We start from the raw sequence: 14,260 nt of genomic DNA, 5'->3' as shown, positions 1-14,260 counted from the left end.
TTTAGATGAAGAATTATTCATAATCCACATTAACGCTTAAATAAAAAAGGTGCCGCAAACAAGCGTCTTTCTCGCCATCTACGGGTCTAAGTTGAATGTGAGAGTTGACCAACCTCTCAGTTTATGCACACAACCTTTTATTATCCAGGTGAAAGGCATGATTTATAATCTATAATTCACTTTTACCAACTCAGAGGCGATGCATCAGCTCACCAGCTTAAAATGTTAATATAGCAGCACGTTCGCTAGCTCTCTGTGTTTGTCTGCGTTAGCGCTTATAATAACAATATCGCTAATACTTGACTAATATCCGGGTCAATGTTCTTTAGGTCCTGGGTCTTCCACAGGGAAGACCCAGGACACGTTTGTAAGACTATGTCTCCCGGCTGGCCTGGGAACGCCTCGGGATCACCCGGGAAGAGCTGGACGAAGTGGCTGGGGAGTCATACTTGCCAACCTTGAGACCTCCGATTTGGGGAGGTGGGGTGTGGGGGGCGTGGTCGGGAGTGGGGAAGGGGGCGTGGTTGGGGGTGTGGTTAAGAAGGGAGGAGTACATTTATAGCTAGATTCACCAAGTCAAGTATTATATATATATATATATATATATATATATATGAAATATTTGACTTTCAGCAAATTTTAGCTATGTATATATATATATATATGTGTGTAAATAAAAGAAATACTTGAATTTCAATGTTCATTTATTTACACATTTACACAGACATAACACTCATCTACTCATTGTTGAGTTAAGGGTTGAATTGTCCATCCTTGTTTTTCTAACCATATGCATGTACAGTAGATGGCAGTATTGTTCTGTTTAAGAATGTCCCAACATTGCTGTTTACGGCAGACAAACTGCTTTACGGTAGACGAAAACGGACTGCTGTTGTTGTGTGTTGTTGCCGCGCTGGGAGGACGTTAATGAAACTGCCTAACAATAAACCCACATAAGAAACCAAGAACTCGTCCTGGATCATTCTACAGTTATAACATGATTGGGCAGACATGCTGTGGGAAAGGGGACGTAAAAACAGGCTGTCGACACGTCACTCAGCGCCGCCTGAATTTCGGGAGATTTTCGGGAGAGACGCTGAATTTCGGGAATCTCCCGAAAAATCCGGGAGGGTTGGCAAGTATGCTGGGGAGAGGAAAGTCTGGGCTTCCCTGCTTAGGCTGCTGCCCCCGCAACCCGACCTCGGATAAGCGGAAAAAGATGGATGGATGGATTTAAGAGTGCTTTATGGGTGTAATATACTCGCACCAATATATATTTGTAAAAGTGTTAAAGTTGTTTATACGGCCACCCTCCGTGTGACCTGTATGGCTGTTGACCAAACGCTGTTGTTTTTTTAATGATTTCAACGCTAAAAGTGTGCCTCGGTTAAAAAAAGGTTGAAAAACACTGCTTTGATTTACTCAATCAATGACAAAAACCTGGGTGCACTTGAATTTGCTTTCCTTCCCCTTTCCTCCTCCCTCCTCTGTCTCCTCCTCCCTAAGCGTCCTCGCTCTGCGTCCTGCTTCCTTCGTGCTGCCTTCACTTACTTCCAGCTTGGATACTGCGAGCATCGACGACATGACTCTCCAGCCAGCAACCTTTATCCTCCTCTTTCTTCACGCCTGGACTGGTGAGTCGAAACGAAATCCATTTTTTAATATATAAACAAAATAACTTTGTTGCAAGTGGTTTTGTTTAAACGCTGTTGTCGAGTTTAAATGAAACTAGAAGCACTTTTTTTTTTAACCGCCAGCGTCGGGCGCACTTGATGCTATTTGCTTAATTTCCTGGATGAATTCCAACGCTAATTAACATGTCTTGAGTCATATTTACGCTTAATAACTTAATTACACTCAATTGTCTCAATGTGGCACCTCTACCCAGTTTCTAAACATCAGGACGTTTCTTTAAAAGTTCAAAGGTGTGTTCAATGACCGCATATTGGTGCCTTCAGGGCCAATTAACCTGCTTGGACGCAGCTAGCTTGAACAACATTTTCGAAAATAACTTGGTTTTTTTCGTCATAAAAAGTCAATAAATTGAAGTAATATTGGAAGCGACTTTAGTTCGATATTATCCAGACTTAGTTCTTTGTACTCCAAGGACTTCAAATATTGTTTATTACACCACGTGGTCTGTATTCCACTCAAAAACGGTACTGTAATAAATGCGTTTATGGTAGGATACACTTTATTTTTAATCACAAAATGGGGAAATTGTGTTGTTTTGAAAAGTACACAAAAATAAGGTAAAGAAAAAAAATCAAAATTAAAACTAGAGGAAAATAATAAAGGACATAAAAGACCATAAAAGAGGACTTGCAACCACCTGCTACATCAGCTGCGCCCTCTCTACATGCAGCTACAAAAATAAAACACTTGGGAAAACCCAAAAAACGAGCAAGCTTGAACAACATCATTGAAAATAACTTTTTTTCATCATAAAAAGTCAATATTTTGAAGTGACCTTTGTTCGATACTATCCAGACTTAGTTCTTTTTACTTCAAAGACTTCAAATATTGGCCCTGCGATGAGGTGGCGACTTTTCTAGGGTGTACCCCGCCTTCCGCCTGATTCTAGCTGAGATAGCCCCCCGACCCCCGTGACCCCAAAGGGAATAAGCGGCAGGAAATGGATGGACTTCAAATATTCTTTAATGCACCACGTGGTCATGTTTTCCACACAAAAACGGTACTGTAATAAATGCGTTTATGGTAGGATAGTCTTTATTTTTAATCACAAAATGGGGAAATTGTGTTGTTTCAATGTATATTTCAAAAGTACACAAAAATAAGGTAAAGAAAAAATCAAAATTAAAACGAGGGAAATATTAAAGAACATAAAAGACCATAAAAGAGGACTTGCAACCAGCTGCTACATCATCGGCGCCCTTTCTACATGCAGCTACAAAAATAAAACACTTGGGAAAACCAAAAAAACGAGCTAGCTTGAACAACATCATTGTAAATAACTTTTTTTCATCATAAAAAGTCAATATATTGAAGTGACCTTTGTTCGATACTATCCAGACTTAGTTCTTTTTACTTCAAAGACTTCAAATATTGGCCCTGCGATGAGGTGGCGACTTTTCTAGGGTGTACCCCGCCTTCCGCCTGATTGTAGCTGAGATAGCCCCCCGACCCCCATGACCCCAAAGGGAATAAGCGGCAGGAAATGGATGGACTTCAAATATTCTTTAATGCACCACGTGGTCATGTTTTCCACACAAAAACGGTACTGTAATAAATGCGTTTATGGTAGGATAGTCTTTATTTTTAATCACAAAATGGGGAAATTGTGTAGTTTCAATGCATATTTCAAAAGTACACAAAAATAAGGTAAAGAAAAAAATCAAAATTAAAACTAGAGGAAAATAATAAAGGACATAAAAGACCATAAAAGAGGACTTGCAACCAGCTGCTACATCAGCTGCGCCCTCTCTACATGCAGCTACAAAAATAAAACACTTGGGAAAACCAAAAAAACGAACAAGCTTGAACAACATCATTGAAAATAACTTTTTTTCATCATAAAAAGTCAATATTTTGAAGTGACCTTTGTTCGATACTATCCAGACTTAGTTCTTTTTACTTCAAAGACTTCAAATATTGGCCCTGCGATGAGGTGGCGACTTTTCTAGGGTGTACCCCGCCTTCCGCCTGATTGTAGCTGAGATAGCCCCCCGACCCCCGTGACCCCAAAGGGAATAAGCGGCAGGAAATGGATGGACTTCAAATATTCTTTAATGCACCACGTGGTCATGTTTTCCACACAAAAACGATACTGTAATAAATGCGTTTATGGTAGGATGGACTTTATTTTAATCACAAAATGGGGAAATTGTCTTGTTTCAATGCAGATTTGAAAAGTACACAAAAATAAGGTAAAGAAAAAAATCAAAATTAAAACTAGAGGAAAATAATAAAGAACATAAAGGACATAAAGACCATAAAAGAGGACTTGCAACCAGCTGCTACATCATCGGCGCCCTTTCTACATGCAGCTACAAAAATAAAACACTTGGGAAAACCAAAAAAACGAGCAAGCTTGAACAACATCATTGAAAATAACTTTTTTTCATCATAAAAAGTCAATATTTTGAAGTGACCTTTGTTCGATACTATCCAGACTTAGTTCTTTTTACTTCAAAGACTTCAAATATTGGCCCTGCGATGAGGTGGCGACTTTTCTAGGGTGTACCCCGCCTTCCGCCTGATTCTAGCTGAGATAGCCCCCCGACCCCCGTGACCCCAAAGGGAATAAGCGGCAGGAAATGGATGGACTTCAAATATTCTTTAATGCACCACGTGGTCATGTTTTCCACACAAAAACGGTACTGTAATAAATGCGTTTATGGTAGGATAGTCTTTATTTTTAATCACAAAATGGGGAAATTGTGTTGTTTCAATGCATATTTCAAAAGTACACAAAAATAAGGTAAAGAAAAAATCAAAATTAAAACGAGGGAAATATTAAAGAACATAAAAGACCATAAAAGAGGACTTGCAACCACCTGCTACATCAGCGGCGCCCTTTCTACATGCAGCTACAAAAATAAAACACTTGGGAAAACCAAAAAAACGAGCTAGCTTGAACAACATCATTGTAAATAACTTTTTTTCATCATAAAAAGTCAATATATTGAAGTGACCTTTGTTCGATACTATCCAGACTTAGTTCTTTTTACTTCAAAGACTTCAAATATTGGCCCTACGATGAGGTGGCGACTTTTCTAGGGTGTACCCCGCCTTCCGCCTGATTGTAGCTGAGATAGGAACCAGGCCCCCCCCCTTCCACCCGTGACCCCAAAGGGAATAAGCGGCAGAAAAATGGATGGATGGACTTCAAATATTCTTTAACACACCACGTGGTCAAAAACGGTACTGTAACAAATGCGTTTATGGTAGGATGGACTTTATTTTAATCACAAAATGGGGAAATCGTCTTGTTTCAATGCATATTTGAAAAGTACACAAAAATAATGTTAAAAAAAAATCCTAATTAAAACTAGAGGGAAATATTAAAGAACATAAAAGACCCAAAAGACCATAAAAGAGGACTTGCAACCAGCTGCTACATCAGCGGCCCCTCTCTACATGCAGCTACAAAAATAAAACACTTGGGAAAACCCAAAAAACGAGCTAGCTTGAACAACATAATTGAAAATAACTTTATTTCATCATAAAAAGTCAATATATTGAAGTGACCTTTGTTCGATACTATCCAGACTTAGTTCTTTTTACTTCAAAGACTTCAAATATTCTTAAATACACCATGTGGTCATGTTTTCCACTCAAAAACAGTACTGTAAGAAATGCTTTTATGGTATGATAGACTTTAATTTTAATCGCACAATGGGGAAATTGTGTTGTTTCTATACAGATTTGAAAAATACACAAAAATAAGGTAAAGAAAAAATCAAAATTAAAACTACAGGGAAATATTAAAGAACATAAAGACATAAAGGACATAAAACACCATAAAAGAGGACTTCCAACCAGCTGCCACTTCAGCGGGGCCCTTTCTACATGCAGCTACAAAAATAAAACACTTGGGAAAACCAAAAAACAAGCTAGTTTGAACAACATTGAGAATAACTTGTTTTTTTCAACATAAAAAAGTCAAGATATTGAAGTGACTTTAGTTCGATATGATCCAGACTTAGTTCTTTGTACTCCAAAGACTTCAAATATTCTTTAATACACCACATGGTCATGTTTTCCACTCAAAAACGGTAGTGTAATAAATGCGTTTATGGTAGGATAGACTTTATTTTAATCACAAAATGGGGATATTGTGTTGTTTCAATGCAGATTTCAAAGGTACACAAAAATAAAGGAAATAAATCCACATTAAAACTACAGAGAAATATTTTTTTATAATTTTTTTTGTCCTAAAAAGTCAATATATTGAAGTAATACTGAAGCGACATTAGGTCGATATGATCCAGACTTAGTTCTTTGTACTTCAAAGACTTCAAATATTCTTTAATACACCACGTGGTCATGTTTTCCACTCAAACGGTACTGTAATAAATGCGTTTATGGTAGGATAGACTTTATTTTAATCACAAAATGTGGAAATTGTGTTGTTTCAATGCAAATTTGAAAAGTACACAAAAATAAGGTAAACAAAAAAAATCCAAATGAAGAAATATTAAAGAATATAAAGGACATAAAAGACCACAGAAGAGGACTTGCAACCAGCTGCCACTTCAGAGGAGCCCTTTATACATACAACCACAAAATAAAACACTAGAAAAACAAAAAAAAATAGCAATAAATAGCACATATAAATGGGTTAAATAAATGGGTTGTACTTGTATAGCGCTTTTCTACCTTCAAGGTACTCAAAGCGCTTTGACACTACTTCCACATTTACCCATTCACACACACATTCACACACTGATGGAGGGAGCTGCCATGCAAGGCGCCAACCAGCACCCATCAGGAGCAAGGGTGAAGTGTCTTGCTCAGGACACAACGGACGTGACGAGGTTGGTTTTAGGTGGGATTTGAACCAGTGACCCTCGGGTTGCGCACGGCCACTCTCCCACTGCGCCCCATAGCACAGATACGAATTCAGCATGCATAGACAAACAGCAAAACACAACAAAAACACAATTTCAACACCCTCGTACACCGTCAGAGGCAACAGTTTATCGAACTTCATATTTAGCTCTCTTTTCATTATCATCTTGTACTAACAGTAAAGGGTGTACTTCACTTTTAAGGTGGCTTTACTTCATCGTGGGTTGGGTGGAACCGGAAATAATTACATAGCATGACACTGCTGAGCCTTAATTCTATGGAAGTGAAACACAACAGACTGGAAGGGCTGGCACATGGTTGTCAAATTAATACAAGTAAAAAAAATGTATATAGTCATTGCATACTTGCGAAATAAAGAGGTGGGACTTTTGATTTTGGACATTAAGGATGCTGAAACAACCAACATGTTAAATGTGACAAAGCAAATAAGTGTAATGTCTAATATTATATACGAATACGAGTGCAGCACGCATAGACAAAAGGCAAAACACAACAAAAACACAATTTCAACACTCTCATACACCTGCAATGCTGCACGTCATCGTCTGCACGTGTCAGAGGCAGCAATTTATTAAATTGACTTCATTACACTCCATTGTGTTAGTGTGGAGCCTCTTTACCCAGTTTCTAAACATCAGGACGTTTCTTTAAAAGTTCGAAGGTGTGTTCAATGACCGCATATTGGTGCCTTCAGGGCCAATTAACCTGCCTGGACGCAGCTAGCTTGAACAACATTTTTGGAGAAAAAATTGTTTTTTCGTCATAAAAAGTCAATAAATTGAAGTAATATTGGAAGTGACTTTAGTTCGATATGATCCAGACTTAGTTCTTTGTACTCCAAAGACTTCAAATATTCTTTAATACACCACGTGGTCATGTTTTCCACTCAAACGGTACTGTAATAAATGCGTTTATGGTAGGATGGACTTTATTTTAATCACAAAATGTGGAAATTGTGTTGTTTCAATGTAGATTTGAAAAGTACACAAAAAATAAGGTTTCACATAAAAGAGGACTTGCAACCAGCTGCCATTTCAGCGGCACCCTTTCTACATGTAGCTACAAAAATAAAACACTTGGGAAAACCAAAAAACGAGCCAGCTTGAACAACATTGAAAATAACTAGTTTTTTTTCATCATAAAAAAGTCAATATATTGAAGTGACTTTAGTTCGATATGATTCAGACTTAGTTCTTTGTACTCCAAAGACTTCATATATTCCTTAATACACCACATGGTCATGTTTTCCACTCAAAAACGGTACTGTGGTAAATGCGCTTATGGTAGGATAGACTTTATTTTAATCACAAAATGTGGAAATTGTGTTGTGTCAATGTAGATTTGAAAAGTACACAAAAAATAAGGTAAAGAAAAAATCAAAACGAAAACTAAAGGGAAACATTAAATAACTTAAAAGACATAAAAAAACATAAAAGGAGGCCTTGCTGCCACTTCAGCGGCGCCCTTTTTACATGCAGCTACAAAAATAAAACACTTGGGAAAACCAAAAAACGAGCTAGCTTGAACAACATTGAAAATAACTAGTTTTTTTCATCATAAAAAAGTCAATGTATTGAAGTGACCTTTGTTCGATATGATTCAGACTTAGTTCTTTGTACTCCAAAGACTTCAAATATTCTTTAATACACCACGTGGTCATGTTTTCCACTTAAAACGGTACTGTAATAATAGACTTTATTTTAATCACAAAATGGGGAAATTGTGTTGTTTCAATGCAGATTCGAAAGGTACACAAAAATAAGGGGAAAAAATCCACATTAAAACTACAGGGAAATTTTTTTTTTATATATATTTTTTCCGTCCAAAAAAGTCAATATATTGAAGTAATACTGAAGTGACTTTAGTTCGATATCATCCTTAGTTCTATGTACTTCAAATACTTCAAATATTCTTCCATACACCACACGATAAATGGTTAAAAACGGTCAAAAACGGTTCTGTAATAAATGCAACTGAGGGCCGTAAGCGGTTATGGTATGATAGACCGTTTATGGTATGATAAACCTTTTTTTTAATGACAAAATGAGGAAATTGTGTTGTTTCAATGCAGATTTGAAAAGTACACAAAAATAAGGTAAAAAAAAAAAATCCTAATTAAAACGAGAGAGAAATATTAAAGAATATAAAAGACCACAGAAGAGGACTTGCAACCAGCTGCCAGTTCAGAGGGCCCTTTATACATACAGCTACAAATTAAAACACTAGGAAAAACAAAAAAATAGGAATAAATAATACAAATAGCACCGATACGAATTCAGCATGCATAGACAAACAGCAAAACACAACAAAAACAAAATTTCAACACCCTCATACACCGTCAGAGGCACAGTATATCGGACTTCATATTTAGCTCTCTTTTCATTATGATCTTGTACTAAAAGTTAAGGGTGTACTTCACTTTTAAGGTGGCTTTACTTCATCGTGGGTTGGGTGAAACAGGAACAAGTTACATAGCATGACAATGCTGAACCTTAATTCTATGGAAGTGAAACATGACAGACTGGAAGGGCTGGCACATGGTTGTCAAATTAATACAAGTAATAAAAAATGTATATAGTCATTGCATACTTGCGAAATAAAGAGGTGGGACTTTTGATTTTGGACATTAAGGATGATGAAACAACCAACATGTTAAATGTGACAAAGCAAATAAGTGTAATGTCTAATATTATATCTCATTAATAATGAACTTACTATTCATATATGCAAATGGCAAATAAATGAAAGCTGTGTACAGACAACAACACCAGTTTGAACAGCGTCAAGGATTATTTAGATTTTTAGTAGGGATGTCGATAAATGCTTTAAAATGTAATATCGGAAATTATCGGTATCAGTTTAAAAAAGTAAAATTTATTACTTTAAAACGCCGCTGTGTAAACGGACGTAGGGAAGAGTACAAGAGCGCCAATTAACATTAAAGGCACTGCTTTTGCGTGCCGGCCCAGTCCCATAATATATAAGGTTTTTCACACACACACACACACACACACACACACACACACACACACACACACACACACACACACACACACACACACACACACACACACACACACACACACACACACACACAAGTGAATGCAAGGCAACTTGGTACTTGGTCAACAGCCATACAGGTCACACTGAGGGTGGCTCTATAAACAACTTTAACACTGTTACAAATATGCGCCACAATGTGAACCCACACCAAACAAAAATGACAAACACATTTCTGGAGAACATCCGCACTGTAACACAACAGAATAAATACCCAGAACCCTTTCGCAGCACTAACTCTTCCAGGACACTACAATATACACCCCAGCCCCGCCCTCCTCAACCTCCTCATGCTCTCTCAGGGAGAGCATGTCCCAAATTCCAACCTGTTGTTTTGAGGCATGTTAAAAAAAATAATGCACTATGTGACTTCAATAATAAATATGGCAGTGCCATGTTGGCATTTTTTTCCATAACTTGAGTTGATTTATTTTGGAAAACCCATGTTACGTTGTTTAATGCATTCAGTGGGGCATCACAACAAAATTAGGCATAATAATTTGTTAATTCCACAACTATATATATCGGTATCGGTTGGACAATATCGGAATATCGGACATCGGCAAAAAAGCCATTATCGGACATCTCTAGTTTTGATGCTTGCTTGCAGAGCGACGCTTCAGTGTTTATAGCTTCACCTTTATTGTTACGTTTTTAAACCAAAATATGTCCACTCTCCCTCTTCTGTCAACACACTGTTTCCGCTTGTAAGCGCTGTTTGTGTGTGTTTAATCACGACATGGGCCTTGGCTAATATTATCAATAGTTAGAACGGCGTGCTGTCACAAGATGACAAAAAAGTCAAACTTTTTTTCAAAGCCAGTTTATCCATCCATCCATCCATCCATCATCTTCCGCTTATCCGAGGTCGGGTCGCGGGGGCAACAGCCTAAGCAGGGAAACCCAGACTTCCCTCTCCCCAGCCACTTCGTCTAGCTCTTCCCGGGGGATCCCGAGGCGTTCCCAGGCCAGCCGGGAGACATAGTCTTCCCAACGTGTCCTGGGTCTTCCCCGTGGCCTCCTACCGGTTGGACGTGCCCTAAACACCTCCCTAGGGAGGCGTTCGGGTGGCATCCTGACCAGATGCCCGAACCACCTCATCTGGCTCCTCTCGATGTGAAGGAGCAGCGGTTTTACTTTGAGTTCCTCCCGGATGGCAGAGCTTCTCACCCTATCTCTAAGGGAGAGCCCCGCCACACGGCGGAGGAAACTCATTTCGGCCGCTTGTACCCGTGATCTTATCCTTTCGGTCATGACCCAAAGCTCATGACCATAGGTGAGGATGGGAACGTAGATCGACCGGTAAATTGAGAGCTTTGCCTTCCGGCTCAGCTCCTTCTTCACCACAACGGATCGGTACAACGTCCGCATTACTGAAGACGCCGCACCGATCCGCCTGTCGATCTCACGAAAGCCAGTTTAGTACTTTTAATTCTTCAGTACTGCTGTGCTTTATTAGTACTGGTCAGGAGTCTGTCGTGAGGAGTAGTGTTGTTGTTATTGAAGGGAAAAGTGAACATTGTGAGGCGTCTGTGAAATGTATACGCCGTAGTATACTTCAAATGAGCAAAATTAATTTTGTGTACTTTACTCAGTATACTTTTAATGTGTATCCTATTAGAAATACATGTACCATTACACCCCTACTACCTGTATGATTGACTGTAGATTAGATTAGATTAGATAGTACTTTATTTATTCCGTCAAGAGAGTTCCTTCAGGAAAATTACAATTTTCAGCACAATCCCATTCAAGATCAGACAAACATTAAAGGGAGACAGAAAAGGATCGCTGACGGGTCTGCCGGCTTCCAGCACCCCTTACAAAAAAAGATGAGATACAGGTAAACAAGGGGGGGAGAAAAAAATAGAAGATTAAAATAAAATAAAAAAATCGGTCTTAGCCTGGGCCCTAGAGAGGGGGTGCAGACTGAGGCCAAGGGAAAAAAACAACAACTCATAGCCATAGTACACATCCCTCTTCCATGTGTGTAAGAGGGAAACATCAAACATCAAAGAACACATAGGACATTAAAGACATTAAAGTAGCAGATACAACCAGACACTTCTACATACAGCTATGAATAAAAAGTAAAAGAAACATATCCACTGTGGTGGCCTCTGCGGTGTTCCACGCCATCGTCCGCTGGGGTGGAGGGAGGATGGCCAGAGACAGGAGCAGACCCAACAAAGCAACCAAGACAGCCGACTCCACTCTGTACTATTCTGTAGTATTCATTGTTTATATTCATGTGTTTCACTGACTCCTGATATCCTCATTCAATGGTGTTTCACCAATATCATCACAGTCATGTGAATTACTGTGAAAATCAAACAATACGTTTGAAATTCCAATTTTTGTATTTTGTTCAAACGCACTTCCCAGATGCAGTGCTGCACTTACAGATGTAGCCACCAACTGTAGTTACTGACAGTGGTTTTATGAAGTGTCCCTGAGCCCATGTGGTGATATCCTTTACAAACTGATGTCGCTTTTTGATGCAGTACCGCCGGAGGGATCGAAGGTCACGGGCCTTGCCGCCTACGTGCAGCGATTTCTCCAGATTCGCTGAACCGTAGATAAAATAGGTGAAATCCCTAAATTCCCTGCAATAGCTCGTTGAGAAATGTTCTTAAACTGTTCGAGAATTTGCTCACGCATTTGTTCATACAGTGGTGACCCTCACGCCATCCTTGTTTGTGAATGACTGAGCATTTCATGGAAGCTGCTTTTATACCCAATCATGGCACCCAACTGTTCCCAATTAGCCTGCACACCTGTGGGATGTTCCAAATAAGTGTTTGATGAGCATTCCTCAACTTTCTCAGTCTTTTTTGCCAGCTTTTTTGAAACATTGTTGCTGGTATCAGATTCCAAATGAGCTAATATTTGCAAAAAATAACAACGTTTACCTGTTCGAACGTTAAATGTCTTGTCTTTGCAGTCTATTCAATTGAATATAGGTTGAAAAAGATTTCCAAATCATTGTATTTTATTTTTTTTATTCTGGTTAGCGCCTTGCATGGCAGCACCCGCCATCAGTTTGTGAACGTGTGTGTGAATGGGTGAATGTGGAAATACTGTCCAAGCGCTTTGGGCTCCTTAAAAAGGGGTAGAAAAGTGCTATACAAGTACAATCCATTTACCATTTTATTTATGATTTTCACAACTTGCCAACTTTACTGGCTTTAGGTTTTGTAATATATAAGTATATATTTACTACTATATAAATAGAGACCTTTTTTGGACCAATGCGACGTGCGTGCAAAGTTGCGTGAGAAGACTCAGACTACAGTGCTCGCTAGATGTGAGAATCTTTATGCGCCTCACAATTCAATTACGATTTATTATTTATGCATTTTTTAATTATTGTATTATTTATTGTTAATATATTGTATACTTTTATAATATATTATAAATGTGTTTATTTATTTAATATTATGTAGTGTTGGCCCTGCAATGAGGTGGCGACTTGTCCAAGATGTACCCCACCTTCTGCTCAATTGTAGCTGAGATAGGCTCTAGTGCAACCCCGAAAGAGATAAGCGGTAGAAAATGGATGGATGGAAAGGCTCCCCCTTTGGCTACTGTGCCATTTCCGTTTTTTTGCATCCTAGTGTGCACAGCATAGATTTACTGTATAGAATGCAGTACCCTGCTAAATGGTAACATAAATAAAAGTCCCTACTTGTCAAGCAGGCATACTTTATTTAATTTTCTTGCCTTATAAAACCAGCAAATGTTCAGACATTTTGGCTCCAGTTGCCATAAACTTGCGGCTAAAAGACTTGTGTCATCTATCCACTCATTCATATCTATGGCTGATTCTAGCCCAGGGGTGTTAAACTCATTTTAGTCCAGGGACATCATGGAGGAAACTCTATTACTATGTGGGCCCGACTGGTAAAATACTGGCATGATAACCTAAATATAAAGACAACTTCAGATTGTTTTCTTTGTGTACAAATAGTACATGTAAAAACCATGTGTGATGTGTTTTTTTTTACACATACAGTACATAATGTCATTAATAGTATTTTAGCTTCTTCATTTGTCGTTATTTATACTTTCTGATAAATGATGTGATAATGTTAATCAGAAAAATATGTGGAATTGAGTCTGGGAGAGTTTTAAAATGCTCACATTGATGTTAATTTTTAATCTATCATAAGATAAAATTAATTATAACATCACAATCAAATTACAGGATGTTATTAATGTAATTTACTCTTTTTCCTCAACTGATGTACTAGCTTTATTCTGGACATATGCAGCTTCTTCTCCAATGAAGCTTTTGAATTTCGTACTCATTTCATTCATCCCACATGAAGTAAGAAGGGGATACATTATTTCAGCATATTACCAGAAAATGTGTCACCAGTCATAAGTACAATATTAAATGTTCAGGATATCATTTTGTATACGATCCCTAATAAGCAGCGTAAGTACGTAGTGTCCAAACGCAGAATTGTCGCCTCTTTCTTAACACCGCACATAGCTCCGTCCCCTCTGAAGTCATCATAGAATAGAATAGAATACAGTTTTATTGTCATTATTACAGTGAAAAGGGTTCAAAGAACAACGAAATTGAAGCAGATCCTTTAAGGTGCATACACAATAACATAGTAATATGAATAGTAAAAAA

At 38.2% G+C, this 14,260-nt stretch overlaps 1 protein-coding gene across 2 annotated transcripts in view; it reads left to right on the top strand.

Moving 5' to 3' along the window:
* Positions 1-1,414: 1,414 nt before the first annotated feature.
* Positions 1,415-14,260, top strand: part of mcama (melanoma cell adhesion molecule a) — a 153,902-nt gene continuing 141,056 nt past the window's right edge. For both annotated transcript variants that reach the window (XM_061899011.1, XM_061899010.1), the window contains exon 1: positions 1,415-1,634. In XM_061899011.1, coding sequence (XP_061754995.1) covers positions 1,430-1,634 — 205 coding nt within the window. In that variant the 5' untranslated portion in view covers positions 1,415-1,429. The remainder of the gene's footprint in view (positions 1,635-14,260) is intronic.

Source organism: Nerophis ophidion, linkage group LG04 (genome assembly GCF_033978795.1).
Source record: "Nerophis ophidion isolate RoL-2023_Sa linkage group LG04, RoL_Noph_v1.0, whole genome shotgun sequence".
NCBI lineage: Eukaryota > Metazoa > Chordata > Actinopteri > Syngnathiformes > Syngnathidae > Nerophis > Nerophis ophidion.
Note: the sequence above shows the minus strand (reverse complement) of the source record. Positions and strands in the feature narration are given on the sequence as shown.